Source organism: Eumetopias jubatus, unplaced genomic scaffold (genome assembly GCF_037043125.1).
Source record: "Eumetopias jubatus isolate StellerSeaLion01/CBP00866 unplaced genomic scaffold, mEumJub1_p1.0 scaffold_1, whole genome shotgun sequence".
Taxonomy (NCBI): Eukaryota; Metazoa; Chordata; class Mammalia; order Carnivora; family Otariidae; genus Eumetopias; species Eumetopias jubatus.
This window is the reverse complement of record NW_028274807.1, coordinates 153,983,715-154,007,595: the sequence shown is the minus strand read 5'-3', so window position 1 is coordinate 154,007,595 and position 23,881 is coordinate 153,983,715. Positions and strand designations below refer to the sequence as shown.

The following is a 23,881-nucleotide window of genomic DNA, read 5'->3' as shown; positions in this document are numbered from 1 at the left end:
TTTTGTTTATTCCTAAATTTCCTGATATAAAAACTGCCTATATAACTTTTAAAATCATTTAAAAAAATTTTAAGGAACATGTGCACTTAGAAGCTTTATTGTTTTTTATTTTTTTTAAAGTTTACTTATAATTTCATGAAGTAATATCTACACCTAGTGTGGGGCTCAAACTCACAACCCCGAGACCAAGAGTCACATGCTCTTCTGCCTGAGCCAGCCAGGCGCCCCAGAAACCTTATTTCAAACCAAGTAGCTAGGCAGGTCCCATAGTCTCTGATGATGGCTTACTTGCTCATATATTCTGCTATGATCTTTTTCTTCTTCTTCTTTAAGTTTCTTTATTGTTATGTTAATCACCATACATTACATCATTAGTTTTTGATGTAGTGTTCCATGATTCATTGTTTGTGCATAACACCCAGTGCTCCACGCAGAACGTGCCTTCTTTAATACCCATCACCAGACTAACCCATCCCCCCACCCCCCTCCCCTCTAGAACCCTCAGTTTGTTTTTCAGAGTCCATCGTCTCTCATGGTTCGTCTCCCCCTCTGATTTCCCCCCCTTCATTCTTCCCCTCCTGCTATCTTTTTCTTTTTTTTTTCTTAACATATATTGCATTATTTGTTTCAGAGGTACAGATCTGTAATTCAACAGTCTTGCACAATTAACAGTGCTCACCATAGCACATACCCTCCCCAATGTCTATCACCCAGCCACCCCATCTCTCCCACCTCACCCCCACTCCAGCAACCCTCAGGTGTTTCCTGAGACTTGGAATTCCTCATATCAGTGAGGTCATATGATACACGTCTTTCTCTGATTGACTTATTTCACTCAGCATAACACCCTCCAGTTCCATCCACGTCTTGCAAATGGCAAGATCTCATTCCTTTTGATGGCTGCATAATATTCCATTGTATATATATACCACATCTTCTTTATCCATTCATCTGACGGTGGACATCTTGGCTCTTTCCACAGTTTGACTATTGTGGACATTGCTGCTACAAACATCGGGGTGCACGTACCTCGGATCCCTACATTTGTATCCTTGGGGTAAATACCCAGTAGTGCAATTGCTGGGTCATAGGGGAACTCTATTTTCAACTTTTTGAGGACCTCCATACTGTTTTCCAGAGTGGTTGCACCAGCTTGCATACCCACCAACAGTGTAGGAGGGTTCCCCTTTCTCCACATCCCCGCCAACATCTGTCGTTTCCTGACTTGTTAATTTTAGCCATTCTGACTGGTGTGAGGTGGTATCTCATTGAGGTTTTGATTTGGATTTTCCTGATGCCGAGTGATGTCGAGCACTTTTTCATGTGTCTGTTGGCCATTTGGATGTCTTCTTTGGAAAAATGTCTGTTCATGTCTTCTGCCCATTTCTTAATTAGATTATTCTTTGGGTGTTGAGTTTGATAAGTTCTTTATAGATTTTGGATACTAGCCCTTTATCTGATATGTCATTTGCAAATATCTTCTCCCATTCTGTTGGTTGTCTTTTGGTTTTGTTGACTGTTTCTTTTGCTGTGCAAAAGCTTTTTATCTTGATGAAATCCCAATAGTTCATTTTTGCCCTTGCTTCCCTTGCTTTTGGCAATGTTTCTAGGAAGAAGTTGCTGCGGCTGAGGTTGAAGAAGTTGCTGCCTGCATTCTCCTTTAGGATTTTGATGGACTCCTGTCTCCAGTTTAGGTCTTTCAACCATTTTGAGTCTATTTTTGTGTGTGGTGTAAGGAAATGGTCCAGTTTCATTCTTCTGCATGTGTCTGTCCAGTTTTCCCAACACCATTTGTTGAAGAGACTGTCTTTTTTCCATGGGACATTCTTTCCTGCTTTGTCAAAGATGAGTTGACCGTAGAGTTGAGGGTCCATTTCTGGGCTCTCTATTTTGTTCCATTGATCTATGTGTCTGTTTTTTTGCCAGTACCACACTGTCTCAATAATGACAGCTTTGTAATAGAGCTGGAAGTCGGAATTGTGATGCTGCCAGCTTTGCTTTTCTTTTTCAACATTCCTCTGGCTATTCAGGGTCTTTTCTGGTTCCATACAAATTTTAGGATTATTTGTTCCATTTCTTTGAAAAAAGTAGCTGGTATTTTGATGGGGATTGCATTGAATGTGTAGATTGCTCTAGGTAGCATTGACATCTTCACAATGTTTGTTCTTCCAATCCATGAGCATGGAACGTTTTTCCATTTCTTTGTGTCTTCCTCAATTTCTTTCATGAGTATTTTATAGTTTTCTGAGTAAAGATCCTTTGCCTCTTTGGTTAGATTTATTCCTAGGTGTCTTATGGTTTTGGGAGCAATTGTAAATGGGATCGACTCCCTAATTTCTCTCTCTTCTGTCTTGTTGTTGCTGTATGGGAATGCCATTGATTTCTGTGCATTGATTTTATATCCTGCCACTTTACTGAATTCCTGTATGAGTTCTAGCAGTTTTGGGGTGGAGTCTTTTGGGTTTCCCACATGAAGTGTCATATCATCTGCAAACAGTGAGAGTTTGACTTCTTCTTTGCCGATTTGGATGTCTTTGATTTCTTTTGTTGTCTGATTACTGTGGCTAGGACTTCTAATACTACGTTGAATAGCAGTGGTGATAGTGGACATCCCTGCTGCATTCCTGACGTCAGGGGGAAAGCTCTCAGTTTTTCCCCATTGAGAATGATATTCGCTGTAGGTTTTTCATAGAGGGCTTTTATGATATTGAGGTATGTACCCTCTAGCCCTATACTCTGAAGAGTTTTGATCAAGAAAGGATGCTTTACTTTGTCAAATGCTTCTTCTGCATCTGTTGAGAGGATCATATGATTCTTGTTCTTTCTTTTGTTAAAGTATTGTGTCACGTTGATTGATTTGTGGATGTTGAACCAACCTTGCAGCCCAGGGATAAATCCCACTTGGTCGTGGTGAATAATCCTTTTAATGTACTGTTTCATCCTATTGGCTAGTATTTTGGTGAGAATTTTTGCATCCATGTTCATCAAGGATATTGGTCTGTCATTCTCCTTTTTGATGGGGTCTTTGTCTGGTTTGGGGATCAAGGTAATGGTGGCCTCATAAAACGAGTTTGGAAGTTTTCCTTCCATTTCTATTTTTTGGAACAGTTTCAGGAGAATAGGTATTAATTCTTCTTTAAATGTTTGGTAGAATTCCCCTGGGAAGCCATCTGGCCCTGGGCTTTTGTTTGTTGGGAGATTTTTGATGACTGCTTCAATTTCCTTAGTGGTTATAGATCTGTTCAGGTTTTCTGTTTCTTCCTGATTCAGTTTTGGTAGTTGATACATCTCTAGGAATGCATCCATTTCTTCCAGGTTATCTAATTTGCTGGCATAGAGTTGCTCATATTATGTTCTTATAATTGTTTGTATTTCTTTGGTGTTGGTTGTGATCTCTTTCATTCATGATTTTGTTGATTTGGGTCATTTCTCTTTTCTTTTTGATAAGTCTGGTCAGGGGTTTATCAATCTTGTTAATTCCTTCAAAGAACCAGCTCCTAGTTTCGTTGATCTGTTCTACTGTTCTTTTGGTTTCTGTTTCATTGATTTCTGCTCTGATCTTTATTATTTCTCTTCTCCTGCTGGGTTTAGGCTTTATTTGCTGTTTTTTCTCTAGCTCCTTTAGGTGTAGGGTTAGGTTGTGTATTTGAGACCCTTCTTGTTTCTTGAGAAAGGCTTGTATTGCTATATACTTTCCTCTTAGGACTGCCTTTGCTGCATCCCAAATATTTTGAACAGTTGTGTTTTCATTTTCATTGGTTTCCATGAATTTTTTTAATTCTTCTTTAATTTTCTGGTTGATCCATTCATTCTTCAGTAGGATGCTCTTTAGCCTCCATGTATTTGAGTTCTTCCTGACTTTCCTCTTTTGATTGAGTTCTAGTTTCAAAGCATTGTGGTCTGAAAATGTGCAGGGAATAATCCCAATGTTTTGGTACCGGTTGAGACCTGATTTGTGACCTAGGATGTGATCTATTCTGGAGACTGTTCCGTGGGCACTAGAGAAGAATGTGTATTCCATTGCTTTGGGATGGAATGTTCTGAATATATCTGTGAAGTCCATTTGGTCCGGTGTGTCATTTAAAGTCTTTATTTCCTTGTTGATCTTTTGCTTAGATGATCTGTCCATTTCAGTGGGGGTGGTGTTAAAGTCCCCTACTATTATTGTATTGTTGTCGATGTGTTTCTTTGCCTTTGTTATTAATTGCCTTATATAATTGGCTGCTCCCATGTTAGGGGCATAGGTATTTACAATTGTTAGATCTTCTTATTGGATAGACCCTTTAAGTAGGATATAGTGTCCTTCTTCATCTCTTATTACAGTCTTTGGTTTAAAATCTAGTTTGTCTGATATAAGGATTGCCACCCCAGCTTTTTTTTGGTGTCCATTAGCATGGTAAATGGTTTTCCACTCCCTCACTTTCAGTCTAGGGGTGTCTTTGGGTCTAAAATGAGTCTCTTGCAGACAGCATTATCAGTGGGTCTTGTTTTTTAATCCAATCTGATAGCCTGTGTCTTTTGATTGGGGCATTTAGCCCATTTACATTCAGGGTCACTATTGAAAGATACGAATTTAGTGCCATTGTATTACCTGTAAGGTGACTGTTACCATATATTGTCTGTGTTCCTTTCTGGTCTATGCTGCTTTTAGGCTTTCTCTTTGCCTGGAGGACCCCTTTCAATATTTCTTATAGGGCTGGTTTCGTGTTTGCAAATTCCTTTAGTTTTTGTTTGTCCTGGAAGCTTTTTATCTCTCCTTCTATTTTCAATGACAGCCTAGCTGGATACAGTATTCTTGGCTGCATATTTTTCTTGTTTAGTGCTCTGAATATATCATGCCAGCCCTTTCTGGCCTGCCAGGTCTCTGTGGATAGGTCTGTTGCCAATCTAATATCTCTACCATTATAGGTTACAGATCTCTTCTCCCGAGCTGCTTTCAGGATTTTCTCTTTGTCTCTGAGACTTGTAAGTTTTACTATTAAATGTTGGGGTGTTGACCTATTTTTATTGATTTTGAGAGGGGTTCTCTGTGCCTCCTGGATTTTGATGCCTGTTTCCTTCCCCACATTAGGGAAGTTCTCTGTTATAATTTGCTCCAATATACCTTCTGCCCCTCTCTTTCTTCTTCTTCTGGGATCCCAATTATTCTAATGTTGTTTCATCTTATGGTATCGCTTATCTCTCGAATTCTGCCCTCATGATCCAGTAGTTGTTTATCTCTCTTTTTCTCAGCTTCTTTATTTTCCATCATTTGGTCTTCTATATTGCTGATTCTCTCTTCTGCCTCATTTATCCTAGCAGTTAGAGCCTCCATTTTTTATTGTACCTCATTAATAGCCTTTTTGATTTTGACTTGGTTAGATTTTAGTTCTTTTATTTCTCCAGAAAGGGTTTCTCTAATAACTTCCATGCTTTTTTCAAGCCCAGCTAGTATCTTTAAAATCATGATTCTGAACTCTAGGTCCGACATCGTACTAATGTCCGTATTGAGTAGGTCCCTGGCTGACGGTACTACCTCTTGTTCTTTTTGTTGAGGTGATTTTTTTCCGTCTTGTCATTTTGTCCAGAGGAGAGTAGATGAATCAGAGTACAAAATGCTAACAGGGTAACAACGTCCCCAGAAAATGTACTCTAAACAAATCAGAAAAGACCTGAAACCAGGGGAAAAGAAAGGGAAAGAAAGAAAAAAGAAAGAGAAAAAAAAAGAAAAAGAAAAAGATAAAAACAAACAAAAACAGAACAAAACAAAAAAAAAAAACAGAATATGATCAAATATGATCAGGCTGGTGCATAGATCAGTGCCACACACTAGATTTTGGGTGTATTTTGGTCTGTTAGAAGAAAATGCCTCCCAAAATTTTAAAGAAAGAAAGACTTATATATGTACAAAATAAGGGTTGATACGATGAAGGAATGGAATATGACTGTAAAGATGAAAATTACAAAAAATTTTATAAGAGGAATTGCTAAGAAGTTGTTTGAAAAAAGAAAGAAGAGGATTAAAAAAGAAAGAAAGAAAGAAAAAAAAGGGGGGGAGAGAATGTGATCAGGCAGGAGCCTAGAACAAAGCCATACACTAGAGATTTAGGGTATATTTTGATCCGTTAGAAGAAACTGTATCTCAAAATTTTAAAGAGAGATCAACTTATATATATATGCCAAAAATAAGGGTAACTACTATGAAGGGATAGAATATGACTCTAAAAATGAAAAATAAAAATTTTTTTAAAAAGGGATTGATAAGATGTTGGTTGAAAAAGGGAAAAAGAAAAATTAAAAAAAAAAAAGACAGTTAAAAAAAATTAACCTTGAAAGACTAAAGAATCATGGGGAAAAAAAGCCATGAATTCTATGTGCAGTATTCCCCTAGCGCTGGAGTTCTGCCGTTCTCATTGATTGGTAAACTTGGTCTTGGCTGGCAGTTGTTGCTGATCTTCTGGGGGAGGGGCCTATTGCTGTGGTTCCCAAATGTCTTTGCTGGAGGCGGAATTGCCCCGCCCCTGTCGGTCTGGGCTAAGTAATCTGCTCGGGTTTGCTCTTGGGAGCTTTTGTTCCCTGCAAGCTTTCCGTATAGCTTTGGAGGACCAGAGTGAAAATGGTGGCTTCCCAGTCTCTGCCCCAGAGGAGCCGAGAACTTGGGGCCCCACTCCTCAGTGAGTCCCCAGAGAAAAAGCAGTCAGTCACTCCCGTCTGCCTGGTCTGCCTGCTCATGCAGGTGTGTGCACCACACTGCCTGTGTGCATCCCCATCTGTGAGGCCCCCTGCGGGATCCAGGCCATCCAAGGCTTCTCACACGACACACAGAGTTGAGGAATGGTAAGCCCTGCCATTTCCCTTGCCTTCCCACCTCGCGGTCGCTACTTTGGACAGAAGACACTTAAGTTAGGACTGTTTCTCTATGATACTACCCGGTGATGGTCTGAGGACCAGAGAATCTTCCAGAGAAAGATTCTGCTGGTGGAACTAGACCAAGACTTTGTGTTTCAGTCCATCCTTTAACTCACTGGCCAGCTTTCCTGCCTGGCTTCCCTCAGCCTGTAATTTTGTTTCTGGGAGTTACATCGTTCAATTCAACTTGGTAACCACTGATTGAGCTTAGCTCAGGTAGATGAGGCCGCATCTACCTCCAAGGTGCAGGCAGCTAGTGTGGTGCCATGCATATAAATAGGAAGGGGGGTGTGGAGGCAAGGTAACTGCCACATTAGAGCTAGAGGAGGGGCCATGAAAGAGGTGAGCTCCTTGCAACAAGGGATGTGGTTTTATTTTCCTTTGCATCTCACAGCAAAGGAAAATATGCTTTAATGTATGTATCCCCACAGGCAAGTGGACCTGTTGATAGGCCGCTCCCTCTGATTAATACAAAAGACAGTAAAGGTAACAGGACTGGGTCAGTTCAATTGCCTGAGTGGTCCAGGTCCTTTGGAAATGTAGATTTTGCACAAAGAACAAATGAAACAGAGTACTGGGGTGGGGTGGGGGGTGAATTGATCCTCAGCCTGGCTCATCTGTCAGCTTCACCACCAGTAGGATCACCCAAGGTGGCTCCATCATTTGTGGGCTGGGGGATCAGTCGAGGGAACTTGTTACTAAATCAGAGGTGAACTATCAGATTTTATGCCTCATTTACTTAAAAATTAGGTTGGCTATAAGATAATCCGAAAGCAACTTTATTCTCATACCCCTGCGTTGTAAAACGCTCTCTGGAGTAGAAGAGAAAGGGCTGGCCCAGAGCCTGGCTGGTCCACAGAGGGCAGCATCAGCATCACCTGGGAGCCTGTTAGGAATGCAGAGTCTCAGATCCCACCACAGACTTGCCAACTCAGAATCTCAGGTGGGGTGGGGCTTAAGAATCTGGACAAGCTCTCCAGGTTGCATGGGTGAGTTTTCAAAGTAGCAGCATAGAATCACAGCCCACTGTTGCATCCGATCTCCTACCTGTGAACATCATCTGTGACAAGGGGAGGGGCCTCTGCTCTAGGTTGTGCCGCTTGAATGATAATTGCAAAGTCATCTACTTTTCTAGTCTTTTTTGGCATTATTTGTTGGTCTCTGTTGTGGGTTTCATTCCCTGGGAAACAGACTGAGATTGCCCAGCAGGAAGTTTATTGGGGTGCATTCCCAGGAGCAGCACCTTTAGAGAGTGTGGGTGGCAGCTCTGAGCAGAGGAAGAACTTGACCAATGAGGCAGCTCTGAAGGTGGCTCAGCTGATTCTAGAGGGAACCCTGCAGCTGGGACCGCCAAGGGTCTGGGTTTTTGAGCCCCCCTTGATCAGTCATTGGATATGGGCTCTCCCCGGAGGGCCATAACCTAGGCAAGGTCACCCAGCAGAGGCCCGTGAGCAGAGGGACACCTCTGAGAGCCAGCAGCAGCTAACCCTCCTGGCAGCTGGGGGCATGGGGGCATGACTTGTTCCTGAAGGGGATACGAGACGACACCACAGCACCCTGACTCTGCAGACGTTACAAAGACCTTAGGGTTCCACTTGACTCTGGGGACTGACGTGTGTCACAGTCATCTCCTGCTTTGTGTGTTCTGATAACCCCTCGGTTGTGTTTGGCTGGTCCTTGGTCCAAGGGCATGGAAAAGATCACAGACTTTGGGATTATCAGTCAGAGGTGTGGGTCATGCCAGAAGCCCTTCACTCCTGACTGTGAGACATTGAGCTGGCTTTGGGGGGAGCTTCAGCTTCCCTGCTGGTTCAGTGATGGTGACATCTGCTGGGGTCCCTGCTAAGAGCTCCTGCTGAGAGAATGGGTGGGGACAGAGCCTTATAGACTCTCAGGTACTTGGTGAGGGCCACCTGCAGGAAGAAACTCATTTCTCTAAACCTGGACTCCTCAGGGCCACCTCTGTATCACTTGACAATTGGTTCTTAATGTGTCCTTTATTTTCTTCCTCCACAACCTGAGCCCACAAATCCCAAAACCTTGTCCCGGGGAAAGGCCTTCGGTAGTAACTAGTGGTGTGTTTTTGTCTTCTAGGGGCCAACATGCCCTACCAAGCACAGCCCACCAGCTACGACTATGACGCCCCACTGAGCGAGGCAGGGGACCTCACTGAGAAGTATTTTGCTCTGAGAGACGTTATTCGGAAGGTGGGTGCTTGGTGCGGGCTGCAGTGGGCTGGTCTGGGACCAAGCCTGCTTTGGACACGTTGTGCTCTGTCAGTGATTCCCTGCTATTTCAAACGACGTATGAAGGGAGGCCTCAGATGGATTTGGCCTTGAGTCTCGGCCCCCACCTGATTCAGAGTGAACCTGTGAGCAAGTTCCTCCACTAGTCTGTTCACCGTAAAACCGGAGTGATAGCGCCTTGTTGCGTTATCAGGATTAAAAACACCAGTCAGGGGGCGCCTGGGTGGCTCAGTCGTTAAGCGTCTGCCTTTGGCTCAGATCATGGTCCCAGGGTCCTGGGATCGAGCCCTGCATCGGGCTCCCTGCTCCGCGGGAAGCCTGCTTCTCCCTCTCCCACTCCCCCTGCTTGTGTTCCCTCTCTCGCTGTGTCTCTCTCTGTCAAATAAATAAATAAAATCTTTAAAAAAAAAAAAACAAACCACCAGTCAGGCATCCAGGATAGGCCCGGCACATCTGTTGTGCACCGAGCGGTAGCCATTGCGGTTATTTATACTGAAAGTAAGAAAATGTGTGTCCACACACAGAGCTGAAGCGTGGATGAGAGCAAATCCGTGGGCTTTTGTGAAACACAGTACAAAGGTGAGCTGTCAGCAATACTTCATTTTTAAATTTGGGGCAAGTCATTGCTGTTTCCTTTTGGCCTGCAAGCTCAACTGCTCAGTCCCACTAACACTGTGACCTTTTGAGGCATCTAAAGCACCCAGGTGGGGTTTCCTGTCTCTGCTGTGGGTAAAAAAAAAAAGAAAGAAAAAAAAACCCACAATTTTTCTGCTCAGTCACCTGAGTTTTGAAGTTAAAAAAACAAAGGTTTTCTGCCTATAAATGGTATGGACCTTTGTTTTAAGTATGCCTTAGTCTCAATTTAAGACTAAGTGTTAAAACTTACATGATGAAATATTTAAGCATATTGAAAAATATGATCAATACTTAACTACTTAGAATTTGTCCATTTCATCTGGATTTTCAGATTTGTGGTTGAAATGTTGTGCACGCTAATTTTTACAGTGGGTTTCATCTCTGCACAATTTAGAGCAATGACTCCCAACTTCTCTCTTTTATGTTTGTTCTGTTTCAGAGCTCTCCGTTCCTATCTTTGGTGTTTCCTTCCTTTATCTGAAACTTTGTAATCTAGCCTTCTTTTTTTTTTTTAAAGATTTTTATTTATTTATTCGTGAGAGACAGAGACAGAGGCTGACAGAGAGGGGGCACCCCACGGAGCAGGGAGCCCGATGTGGGACTCGATCCCAGGATGCTGGGATCACGACCTGAGCCAAAGGAAGATGCTCAACAGACTGAGCCACCCAGGTGCCCCAACCTAGCCTTTCTTATGTATTTCTTGCAAGTACCTCTATAGCTCCAGCTCCTAAGTGTTGACATGTAATATATTTATTATCATTTGCTTCTAAAAATGCCTATTTGGGTTCTGTGCGCAATGGATAGTACATTGGACTTCTAAAAATGCCTATTTGGATTTCCTTTGGCCCTAGAAATGTTCAGAAGTAGTTCAAAAGTAGCAATTATTAAACATAAGTATTTTTTCTAGTTTGCTGGTTTCTAACATATTTGCATTCTGGGTAGAGAATATGGTCTATATGATACCAATCCCTTGAAATGTGTCGAACCCAGTCCTAGAGCCTGGCATGTATCAAAATGAATGAATGTTCCATGCCTTCTTGGAAAGACTGTATGTTTTATAATTGTTGGACATAATCTATATACCTGTTCCTTAGATTGAGCTTATTTGAGGTGCTGTTGATATCTTTGCTATCCTTCCTGGCTTTCTGTCCATTTATTCTATTACTTATTGAAAGAATTGTGTTTACATATTTCTCTTTATACTTGTGTCAGTTTTTTTTTAAAGATTTTATTTATTTGAGAGAGAGAGAGAAAGAGAGCACAAGCAGGTGGAAGGGCAGAGGGAGAAGCAGACTCCCCGCTGAGCAGGGATCCCAATGCGGGGCTCCACCCTGGGATCGTGACCTGAGCCGAAGGCAGACGCTTAACCGACTGAGCCACCCAGGTGTCCCTAGTTGTATCAGTTTTGAAGCCATGTTATTAGGTATGCAAACTGAGAATTAAATCCTTCAGTATCATTTATTTAGTATCATTATGTGGTAACCCTGTATCTCTAATAATGCTTTTTGTCTTCAAGTCTTTTTCATCTGATACTAATAAAGATTACCTGCATTCTTCTGGTTAATATTTACCTGGTGTACCTTTCACAGGCTTTAATTTCAATCTTTTTTTAAAAAAGATTTTATTTATTTATTTGTCAGAGAGAGAGCTCAAGTAGGGGGAGTGACAGACAGAGTGAGAAGCAGGCTCCCTACTGAGCAGGGAGCCTGATGTGGGGCTCGATCCCAGGACCCTGGGATCATGACTTGAGCCGAAGGTAGATGCTTAACCAACTGAGCCACCCAGGCGTCCTGAATTTCAGTCTTTCAGTATTTTTTTAACGTGTCCCTCATTAACAAGGTATGATTGGATTTTTGAAAAATCTAGTTTGAGTGGTTTTGTTTTCTAACTGGTGCATTTATTCATTCTCATTCATTATGATTCTTGATACACATTGATTATTTCCGACTGTCTCATTTTATAATAATCTTTTTATCCATGTCTTCCGCTTTGTCTTCCCTTGATTACTTTCTGAGTCAATTTTTTTCTTGTTTTTATCCCCCCCTTAGTCCCCCCACCCAGCATCCTCCCCCCAAGTTTGGAAGTTATTCACTATATTTCTGTTCTTTTAGTGGTTACCTACTGAAGTGTAAAATATGTAACCCCCCCCAAAGCACAACTCATAAGTATCCCATTCAGTGAACTTATACGAAGTGAACACACCCCTCTAACCAACACATAGCACCCCAGAACCCATGCTCATGCTCCTCTCTAGTCATGAACCTTCAGTCCCCAGAGCCAACCACTATCCTGACCTCTGTCGCCATAGGTTAGTTTTGCCTGTTTTTTTGACTTCATATAAATGGGTTCATACAGTATGCCTGCCTTTATGTCCGGCTCTCAAAAAAATTTAATGTTCAGTTTTAGCTTATAATAATTAAAAAATTAATCAATACAACCATCCAACCAAAACTTTATCTCACATTAACCCCAATTACATCCCTCTTGACTTATATGTTATTAATGTCATGTAGTTTAGTTCTCTTGGGTTAGAGTTCATGCATTTCAATTCTTTAAAAAAACCTTAGAAGGCATTATTATAATTGTTTCCGACACTATTTGACCTGACCTACGTTGTTTATTTATTCACAAGTAATTCCAAGTATTTAGCAAGTTCCCTCTACATGCCAGGTATGGTTTTAGCCACTCAGTATGTATAAGGCCTCCTTGAGAAGGTGAAGCTGGAGTGAAGACTTTAAGGTGGTAGGACAGCCATGTGGGACATCCAGGGCGAGAGCGTTCAAATAGAATGTCACCAGGGAAAGGGTAGGCATGGGCATGACATTTAAGAACTAGCAAGGAGGCCAGTGTGGCTGGAGCCTAGTGAGCCAAGGGGAGAGTGGTAGGAGGTGAGGTCAGAGAGATAATGGGAAACTGATCCCATAGGGCCTTTTTGGGGGCCATTGTAAGAAAGGGCTTTGACTCTCAGTACAATGGAGATCCTTTGTAGAGTTGAACAGAGCAGCTAAGGATTGCTCATGCTGCTATGTGGAGACTAGACTTTGGGAGGCAAGACAAGGATAGAACAGGAAAACCAATTCCAAGGCTTTTGCAACCATTTAGGTGAGATGGCATTGGACGAGTTCAAGGATAGCTGTAGAAAACTTTCTTGAAATGGAATTAGTGGGTCAATGTTGCTTGCCTCTGACATTCTGATGGATATTACCAAATGGCCCTTCAATGAAATTGTGCTTCCCCACAGTACCAATACTGTGAATTATCAGACTTTTTGACCTTGCCATTTGATAGGTATAAAGGATCGTTTTAAAAGAAAACACTGCATTTCTTTAGTGGTGAGTGCTAGCGTTGTACACCCTCTCATGCATAAATTGTCCATACGCATTTCTTTTTCTACTTTTGCTGGTTCTTTCATAATTTCTCTGTTTGCCTGTTTGTCTTCTCTGTAATTTGCAAGAGTTCTATTATTGTGGCATTTTTAACAGTTTGGGGGGATTCCTTCATTGTTTTTTTCTGTAAAAAACAATCCTGAATTTTTATGTAGTCAAATCTACCACTTCTCTCCTTCATGGCTGCTTCCCTAGTCTAGTAGTATAAATAAATTCCCATGGAGTGATTAAAATGTTTGTGATTTCATATTTTATATTGATGCACATGGAATTGCTGTTTTTGCTGTTGGGAATGAGGTAGGGATTTAGCTTTATTCATCTCTTAGATTACCAGAGACCTTTAACTGTCTCCAGGTCCCTTTTGCTCTCCGATCTCTTTCAACTGTAAACCGTCACTGCTATAATTCTCTCCTTAGTAGACAGGTGACATTATCACCAAGAACATTAATACTATTGCATACACCCTGTTGAGGAACGTGAAGAAAGTGATGTATTCAGATACGCATTTCAGAAAGGGTATTGGATAAAGCAACAAGAATGTGTATTTATTGTTTTTAGTAATCTCTACACCCAACGTGGGCCTCAAACTCACAACCCCAAGATCAAGACTCTCATGCTCCCCCAACTGAGCCAGCCGGGCACCCCAAATGTGTATTTAAATAAGTGAAAAATAAATCATTACAAATTTAAAAATGTTAAAGATTAAAATAATCACAAACATCACAAAACTTAAAAAGCATATTTTGGATTTATTAACTGTTTAAAATATATCTGCTATCCTTCTTTCCTTACAGTATTCTTTTGGCTGCATGCTTTTTTTTTCTTTGTCTCTGTTGTTTGTAATCTTTTTCTCCAGAGAGAACAGAAATCTTTCTCTTCAGCGTGGCTGATTGAACTTTGTCTTTTAGTATGTATTAAAAATTTAGAAAACAGAAAATTTCATGTTTTGTTACTGATAATGTTATATAAATGGTTAGAATTGTTAACAAAATTGGGGCAATCTCTCTCCAGTTCCTTCCTACATGAGCTGCAGTATTTGGAAGAAATTTCTCCAGACAGGTTCTGGCCCCATACATTTGAAACCCTGTGTCTCCTCTAGAACCCCCATACTTCTGAGGCTGGGTGCCTCAGGGCACTATCAAGTGATATGCAAGTGAGTCAGCGCATTGACTATGAAGTGACTATGAACTGTGTAGATACATTCTACACCCAAATCAAATAAATCTCCACCTCAGCTCTCCTTTGGTTGAATTCCAAAAATGCCTGTAGCAACTCCAAAGTCACCTGATGTAAAAGGGTTATGTGACACAGGGAAGCTGGAGCAGGAGACAAGGGTCTTAGCCTATTGTGGTTAAATTATATTACTTCTGCAGATTTTACAAACACCTGTGACCATGTGAACGCACTGCCAGGACCCTACCCTGGGACATTTCTGGATGCAGAAGATGAGCTAGGAGGCTGCTGCCATAACCTAGGAAGGAGATGATGTTAGGGACAGCAGGGAATGGAGAGGAAGTCAGAGATTTGAAGAATGTTGAAGTAAAATTGGTGGGATTTGGTAACTGACTGCCTACAGGTGTGAGGAAGTATGAGGGGTTGTTGATTTGTCCAGGTTACAGCTTCGGTTGGATAACTGGATGGGTATTGTGGGCAGCAACCACAATAGAGGATTACAGACAAGGCACAGGCTGGGAAGGTGCAAGGGAAGCAACTTCCATTCTGGGCTTATGCAGCTCCAGATGCTTCTGGGAACATCTGGGTGGAGGTGTCTATCCAGTAAGCACCTCACTTAAGGGGGAGAAACTCTAGAAGAAGTCAGTAGGACAGGGTCATCAGTAGATGTAGAGGCTGAAGTCCAGGAGAGGTTAAGATGGCCCATGGAGAGCTCAGGGAGAGGGGCAGTGGGCCAAGAAGAGACAAGCCCAGGGTATCCAGAGTGTTTAACCAGGTGGCACAGGAAGATGAACCCATGAAGGAGACAGTCTGCAGAAAGTTTTCCCTCTTCTCTTTTTTGATAATTTTAGGTTTGGAAGAGAGAAATGAACTACTTTCTTAGACTTTGTAGATGCTCAGTTGGGTGGTTTGTTAAATGATATTCAAAATATTTGCTTGCATTGAGGAAAAGAATGGGATCATAAACACCCCCATATATAGCTCTTCCTGTCTCTTCCATTAGCAGAGACTTAAAAAGTGAAATGGGTCTCTTTTTTTAATCTGATTCAAGAGTAAGTTGGGTGTCTGTGGACAACATCTTTCACATGGATGCCCGGGGATAATTTCCCATCAGGCTGCACAGACCTGTGCTCAGTGATAAAGGCTCCAGGTGGCCCTTTGCATATGATTCTTTAAGGTATGACAAAGCTCATGACATTTGCATTTTCTAAGGTAGTCTCTTTGGTGTGGGTAAAACTCAACCAGACATGGTTAACACTTTGACCTCGAGGATGAACCATAATACTGTGGGGCAGCGCCCTCCTCCTTCCTACCAGTCCCTGAGAGGGGCAGTGGTGAGTTTATTTTTGTATGCTTTTGAATGAATTTAAGACCATTTTTTAGGAGTTTTGTTACACTTTTTCATAGGGATTCTATCAAAGATAAAAGTCCAGATGGGTTTTTGGAGATGGGTCATTTTACAAAAATTAATCAATTTGTATGTTGAGGGTCTTGATCAGTGGAGCAGATCTTAGGATTCCCTAAGGTGGGCAATGGGGCTGAGTGGGGACTCAGAATGCGAAAATGGCCACAGTGACTCTTAGTACTTCAAAACTAAATGAAGGGGTGCCTGGGTGACTCAGCTGGTTAAGCATCCAACTCTTTTTTTTTTAATTTTTATTGTTATGTTAATCACCATACATTACATCATTAGTTTTTTGATGTAGTGTTCCATGATTCATTGTTTGTGTATAACACCCAGTGCTCCATGCAGAACATGCCCTCTTTAATACGCATCACCAGGCTAACCCATCCCCCCACACCCCTCACCTCTAGAATCCTCTGTTTGTTTTTCAGAGTCCATTGTCTCTCATGGTTCGTCTTCCCCTCCGATTTCCCCCTGTTCATTCTTCCCCTCCTGCTGTCTTCTTCTTATTTTTTTTAACATATACTGTATTATTTGTTTCAGAGGTACAGATCTGTAATTCAACAGTCTTGCACAATTCACAGCGCTCACCATAGCACATACCCTCCCCAAGGTCTATCACCCAGCCACCCCATCCCTCCCACCCCCCACCACTCCAGCAACCCTCAGTTTGTTTCCTGAGATTAAGAATTCCTCATATCAGTGAGGTCATATGATACATGTCTTTCTCTGATTGGTTTATTTTGCTCAGCATAACACCCTCCAGTTCCATCCACGTTGCTGCAAATGGCAAGCTCTCATTCCTTTTGATGGTTGCATAATATTCCATTGTGTGTGTGTGTGTATGTATATACACACCACATCTTCTTTATCCATTCATCTGTTGATGGACATCTTGGCTCTTTCCACAGTTTGGCTGTTGTGGACATTAAGCATCCAACTCTTGATCTCAGCTCAGGTCATGATCTCAGGGTTGTGAGATGGAGCCCCACACAGGCTCCGCGTGTTCAGTGTGGAGTCTGTTTAAGATTCTCTCTCTCCCTCTCCCTCTGCCCTCCCCCCCACCCATGCTATAAATAAATAAATAAATAAATAAATAAATATCTTCCAAAAAAAAAAAAAAGGCTTAATGAAGTTTGAAACTTGACTGAGGACAAGTCTACACTGGCTGATTGATTGTTCTTGGTTTGTGGATGGAATGACATTAGCTCAGTGAGTAGACACAAGCTATCTCTTGCTGATCCATGGTGCTGGTGGAAACAGTGTTTATGTCTGATAATTAAGGATGACAAAGTGAATATTACATAACAAATGTTAGGCTTTTAAAGCATTGCCTACACTCTTGTGGTACTAGTCTTTTCCTCTCCTATAGACTTGGCTTTTCTAGTCTGTCTTCCAGAGTGATTTCTCTAAATTGCTGATCTAATCAGGATGCTTCCCATGATTTGGCATCCTATTTTCCTCAAGCCTCATTTTTCAATTCTCCCCTTGTTGTATGTGACTCTCTGGCCTTAAAATGAAGGTACATAAAATTCCATGAATGGGACAGTACTGTTGATACCTCCTGCCCGCTGCACATAATGTTCCTTCTGCCCTAATCCATCTGGAAAATGAGAACACACCTCAGTTACTTTCTCTGGGGAGTTGTCTTTGATCTGTCTCTCTGCAGAGTTAGTCACACTTTGTTTTCTTCCACCACCTTACAGTGTGGAAATCTTGAACACTCTACTTCCCGTAGTGTGTTGATACAATTTGTTTACACATACATTTCTCATGATCTGGACTATTAACTCCTCATCTGGAGTTTTATTAAAAAGACTTTTTTTTAGGGGCACCTGGGTGGCTCAGTTGGTTGACGTCTGCCTTTGGCTCGGGTCATGATCCCAGGGTCCTGGGATCAAGCCCTGCGTTGGACTCCCTGCTCAGCGGGGAGCCTGCTTCTCCCTCTCCCTGTGCCGCTCCCCCTGCTTGTGCTCTCTCTCTCTCTATCAAATAAATAAATAAAATATTTAAGAAAAAGGATTTTTTGAAACCAAGATAATGCTATAAACATAAAGTTGTTCATTGCAGTGTTATTCATAATATCAAAAATTGGAAATGATCTAACTCCTAATATTGAAAGGATGGTCATATCCATTTGGATATAATATGCAATAAATAAAATTATTGTTGATATTTGGTCATACTAAAAGTACTTTTGGTAAGTAGCAGTAGCAAATTACAAAACTATCTCTAACTTTACATGGTGTATGTGCATAAGGGGATGGTCCAGGAGGAAAACTGGAAGAGAAAAGGTTTTGTGGGGGTGTTTTTGTCTTTGGAATTATGTTTAATTAATAGAAGACACTTTCTGTCGTATTATTGTTGTACAATAAAGGAGGTCAGATGGAGCTGTAGAAACAGCACTGGCTTAGAGTCAAGAGCCCAGCTCACTCCTTCGCCCTCTTGATAATCTTGAGCAAGTTCCTTAGTCTCACCTCTAAAAAGGGAGTACAATACAGCGATGAGGGTCTTTGTGAGTAGCAAATGAGATGACAAAACTGGCAGAGAAGCACTCCATCAGTGTCAGGTGAATGGAGCTTAAAGAAAGGTGTCTGTGCAGTGACTTTTTCTTCCAATGTGTGCAGTCCTAGTTACACTGGAATCCACTTTGACTTTCGGAGTTAGATATGACATGGTCACTACTATGTGCAGGTGAATGGGGGACCTCGGAAAACAGATCAGACTACTCTCAGGTCCCCTCTGTGAATTTGTTTTCTGATTTTCTTGGCCAGCTGAGGTGGAGAAGGAAGAGGTGGGTAAACTGCCAAAGGAGAATGAATGTGTTCTAGGACTGTAGGGAAAGCTGGAAGAGAGCTCACATTTTGTCTGAGATCAACAGTAATAACTCCTTGGCCTTACATTCATTTTAATACGAATCGTGAAGATCATTTTAATGTACTTTTTAAAAAATTTCATAGAAATATCGATTCATAGAATATTAGAAATATAAAGGACTTCCAGTTCAAGATGGCTGACTGACCACATACTCTGCCTTTCAAAATGTTATTAAATGATAAAAAAAGATTTTTTAAAAATGAAGCCTGGGTGGCTCAGTTGGTTAAGCGTCTGCCTTCGACTCGGGTCATGGTCCTGGGGTCCTGGGATCGAGTCCCCCATCGGGCTCCCTGCTCAGTGGGGAGCCTGCTTCTCCCTCTGACCTTCCCCCCCTGCTTGTGAGCTCTCTCTCTCTCTCTCTCTCTCTCTCTCTCAAATAAATAAAATATTTAAAAGGAAGCCAACGAGGGGCACCTGGGTGGGTCAGTCATTTCGTTAAGCATCTGCCTTCGGCTCAGGTCATGGTCCCAGGGTCCTGGGATCGAGCCCCGCATCGGGCTCCCCGCTCGGCGGGAAGCCTGCTTCTCCCTCTCCCACTCCCCCTGCTTGTGTTCCCGCTCTCGCTGTGTCTCTCTCTGTCAAATACATAAAATCTTAAAAAAAAAAATTCTAAAATTAAGCCAAAGAGAGGGAAGCTGTCCATGCCTGAGAGATTTCAAAAACTTTCTGGGAAACAAAAATGGGTGGAGGGGACTAAGGAAGCAGCATAAGGAACTCTAGGTCCCAGTGAGTGTGAAAGGGGTTATAGAAACAGGTACAGAGTGTAGATTGCCATTAAAGAATCTTGGAGAGCCAGGGTCCTGGAAGTGCAGGTGTGACAAGAGACAGAATGAAACAGAGCTAAAAATGAGAAGGCTGATGAAATTCTACATACTTCCCATCAAGTCCTCCACTCTTCCACCCCTCTTTCAAATAGACTATCAGGGAAGCATCTTTTTTAATAGGCAGACAATCAGAATTAAAAAAAGTGTGCAACCTGAGAGCAAAGACCCTACATATTATATCTGATTCCCTCCCAGATCACCTTAAAACAAAGTTCTCCACTGGACAAGCCTTGCTCCTATACACAGAACAGGACTGGCATAGAGAGGATGGTTATGCAAATGCGGGTGTATTCATTTGCATTGCCATTAAATGTGAATGAATGGCCAGGGGTGGCCAGATGTTTGAGGACATCCATAAAACCTGTAAAGGAAAAGAGAAAGTCCAAAATGAAAGAAACAGAAAAATAACCTAAGGGCAACAGAAAAGTCAGGGACAGGAACGGAAGATCTTAAGCAAAACAAAACAGACCCTCTCAAATTTATATCTTTCAGAAACATTTGAAAAGATGTTGCTTCCACAATATAAGAATGGGATGCTTTGAAAAAGGAACCACTAAAAAACAAAAAAGAGTTCCCCAAAAGAAAAAATAATCTAGAAATTAGAACTAGAGGACAGAGATGGAAATAGAGAAAAGATGAGAGATATAGAGGGACAATCTAGAATGTTTAATTTACCATAAAGTAGAGTAAGTAGTAGTAGATGGAGAAAAAGAAAATATCAAAGAATTTTTTTTCCAAAACAGAAAAGGATATTTGAGTTGCTCAGAATAGTAAATGTAAAAAACATACATATCCAAACACATCCTTGGAAAAATTTAAAACAGAGAGAATAAAGCACTTACAAGCTTCTAGAGAGAAAAAGCCAATCACCTTTGAAAGAACAACAAACTTGGTATCAGTCATACTGGATGACACAGGGAGGACATATCTTCCCTTCTGAGGGAAGATGATTTTCAACATAGAACTCTATAGTCATTCAAATTATCAGCTAACTGTGCCATTTTCAGACATTCAAAGATTCAAAAAATTTTCCTTCCACATACTAGTACTTGGGAAGTTATTTAAGATTGCTCCAGTGAAATGAGGTAGTTATAAGATCCTAGAAACAGAAGCTAAAACAAGGAGAATAATGAAGAGAAGTCCCAGAATATCAAGCCTAGAGGAGAGTCAGTTCCTTGGAGCAAGAAGGCTTAAGAGTTCCAATAGGGAGTTCCCTAGGGGGGGAAACGGATGTTTGGAGAAACTTGATACCATCTTTGGAAATTTGGAACAAACTATAGAGGTGTTAACCTAAAGGCAGACAGGAAAAAAGAAAGGCAATTAGAAACCCCAGGGGAGGGAAAAAAAAAAAAACACAAAAAGCTAAACAAGACAGAACATGACATCATGGTATATACTACTTAACCTTTCAGGGAGTAATGTTATATAACTATAATCATGTGAGCACAAGCACTATTGATTTGTTTTGAATTTAGAGTCAATATACAGGTGAAGGGAAGATGTATGGGTACAGGATAGATTGTTTTAACCTTGACAATGTAAAAGTATAGCTGATGGTTTGGGGGTGGGAGTAGGGAAGAGAGCTCAGGGAATGATGCAAATAGCCTTATCTTAAAAGGTATGGATACAAAGGATAATCTTAATTGATGGAACTAAGAAATAAAGGTATATTATTTCAAGCTACAAAGGTAACCAGTAGAGAAACCGAAAATGCTGATATAACCATGTTAGTAAGAAAGAGAGATATTTAGAATAGTACAACGGAGCTAAATTCTCATGTATTAAGGAAATCAATGATAATGTTTTAATCAAATAAGAAATCGCAGATAAGTACATTATTTAGAGACCAAAATTGCAAAAATGGAACGATTAAATGAATTTAAAATGGTTTCTTCTGAAGAATAGAACTAAGAGAATAGTGAGTCAGGAGACTATTGTTTTTCATTATAGCAGTCTGTTATCTTCCTTCTTAAATTATTTTTAAAAAGGGAAACTGAAGGGAAGGAAGGGAGAAAGGGAGGAAGAGAATAAGGGAGGAGGAAGGAAATGTAAGGAGACTGAGAGATCATAATGCAACCTACTTGGAGATGGACATAGACTTTTGAGACCTGGCACGTACATCTTCTGACTCTAAAGTGTGTGTGTGTGTGTGTGTGTGTGTGTGTGTGTGTGTGTATTTAATAAGGTTTTATTTTATATTAGTTTTTAACTTTTGTTTAAGAATAATTTCAAAGTTACAGAAGAGTTTCAAGAATAAAAGTAGTACAAAGAGCACTTGAGTATCCCACACCCAGATTCACCCATGTCAACATTACACTCTGTGCATCATCATTTGCCCCTCACCACCCCCTTGGGTTTCCTAAACCACTGGAGTGTTGCATACGTCATGAGCCTTTACCCCTAAATACTTCGGTGTGTGTTTCATAATAGGTAGGAATATGCTCTTATATAACCACAAGAGATTTGACACTGATACAAAACTTTAATCTACCAGTAAGATTTAACCAGCAAGCAACACTTCTCCCTACTAGGGCTACCTCCCTTCAGGTTCTGTGGGCCTTCTTCCTTTTCTCCCCCCACCCCACCTCATTCTCTCTCCTTGTTTATGCTGTTTCGAAGCCTTGTGTTCTATAATTATCTGAATGATTCCTGGAGCTTAAAATGCAGAGCTAATACACAAGCACACACTTAGAAGTAAAAACTTCACCAGACCCTGTCATGGAAAAAGTCTTTTGTTCCTTTGCCTTTCCAAGGATCACTGGCACTATTGTTTGAATCTTTGAGCCTCCTTTTGAAAAATGAATTGTATAACTGTGTTTCTGAGGATTTAACAGCTTTTTATCTTCTCTTTTTCCCCTCCGGTTTATAGTTTGCAAAAGTACCAGAAGGTTTTATCCCTCCATCTACACCCAAGTTTGCATATGGAAAAGTTGCTCTGAAGAAGGTAGGAGAGCATGTAAACAGAGCTGTTGAGAGTGGGGAGTGGAACTCAGCAGTTGTGAGTGAAAGTGTTACACTGGGGCATTGGTTCTGTTTTTCTGTGAATTTGTTTTCTGTGAGACTGCTGGGGTAGGTGATGTTTCTGGGAACATGGGGACGTGAGAGGCGAGAGGGTTGTGTGTGCAGGTTGACAGGGTGAGAACACGGGGCATGAGCAGGAGTAGGTGGGCATTCTTAGATCACTCAGGTCATTTTGCTTCGATGATCAGTCATCCAAAGCAGCTTCAGGAGCCTTTGTGGGAATAACATGGCACCTTGTTGTGTCCAGTGAGGCTCTTTTCCATGATTCACAGGCATTTTCATAGATCTTTGCACAATTCAGTATACTCTCCTCCATCTCAAAATCATGTTCTAATTTTTGTGCTCTGTGGTTTATATGGTAAATGGGACATCAAGGGGAAAAGCTAGAAATTAATCATAAATAAGAGAGACATTTTATTCTAGGAAAGAAAAAGAGGGGAGATTTCATTTCCTTGTCAGGGGTGACATAAGCCAAAATCAATTTGTTTTGACCGTCTTTGTCTTCAGGATTTCCCCTTTTATAATCCCTAACTCCTACATCTGTTAACTCACAAGAAAAAAAAAATAACACAAGCAGTTACATATTTCTTAAGAATCTTGATATTCTAAAATAGCGTAAGTTTTTATCTTTAACCCAAATGCCAAACATGATTGTATAATTTTTCCATTCCTGAAGCCCTTTGATATTATGGTTGCTTGAGCTCTTGTAACATTTTCCACCTAGTGTCAGATACGTGTGTTACATTCTACAAAGAATGTGGTCTGTCTGCCTGATAGGAATCTTTATTTAGTTTAATCAGATTTTAATCACACTTGTAAAGGGAGCACCTTCTACTTTTTCATTGCTGCTGCTACTTAAGATAAAGGTTGATTTGTTTTGGAGCTGTGAGAAATTTATTTTTATGCAACAGAAAATAACTGCAAATATTTAATACGGCAACATTGCAAAACCAAACAAAACCAATCTTAGTACCAAAAATACATTCTGTTTACAATGAAGGAAAATTGTGTAAGCAGAAATAGCTTTTCATTATTAACTAAATGTGTACAACTTAAGGTAGCAAGTTAGCATATAACTGAATTAAATTTATATTGGACATGGTCATATAGAATAAAACCTTTTACCGTGAGTTGAATTTCTTTAGCTGTCCAAATAGAAAGACATCCATGTGAGTAGCTGAATTGATGGAATTGTAGTTAAGATTTTGTTTTCCTTGATGCCACACATCAGCAAGGTAAGGTAACCCTGGCAAGTGTTTATAAAATTCCCAACCGGTATCATGCCATGGGAAGTCCTGGGTTTGGAGCCAAACCTAACTGCAGATCTTGGCTCTGCCGTTGCTGCAGTGAGCCTCTCTGAGAACCTGTTTCCTCGTCCCTAACATGGGGACAACGAGGGCAGCCTCCCTGGGTGGTGTGAGGATT

General features: G+C 41.1%; 1 protein-coding gene across 3 annotated transcripts in view; it reads left to right on the top strand.

The window, feature by feature from the left end:
* The window catches only part of GLB1 (galactosidase beta 1), an 85,989-nt gene that overhangs the window by 36,520 nt on the left and 25,588 nt on the right, over nucleotides 1-23,881 (top strand). For 2 of the 3 annotated variants that reach the window (XM_028106987.2, XM_028106986.2), the window contains exon 10: nucleotides 8,983-9,095. In XM_028106987.2, coding sequence (XP_027962788.2) covers nucleotides 8,983-9,095 — 113 coding nt within the window. Of the gene's footprint in view, nucleotides 1-8,982; nucleotides 9,096-22,304; nucleotides 22,380-23,881 lie in introns of all 3 variants that reach the window. The other variant, XM_028106985.2, reaches the window with a different exon arrangement.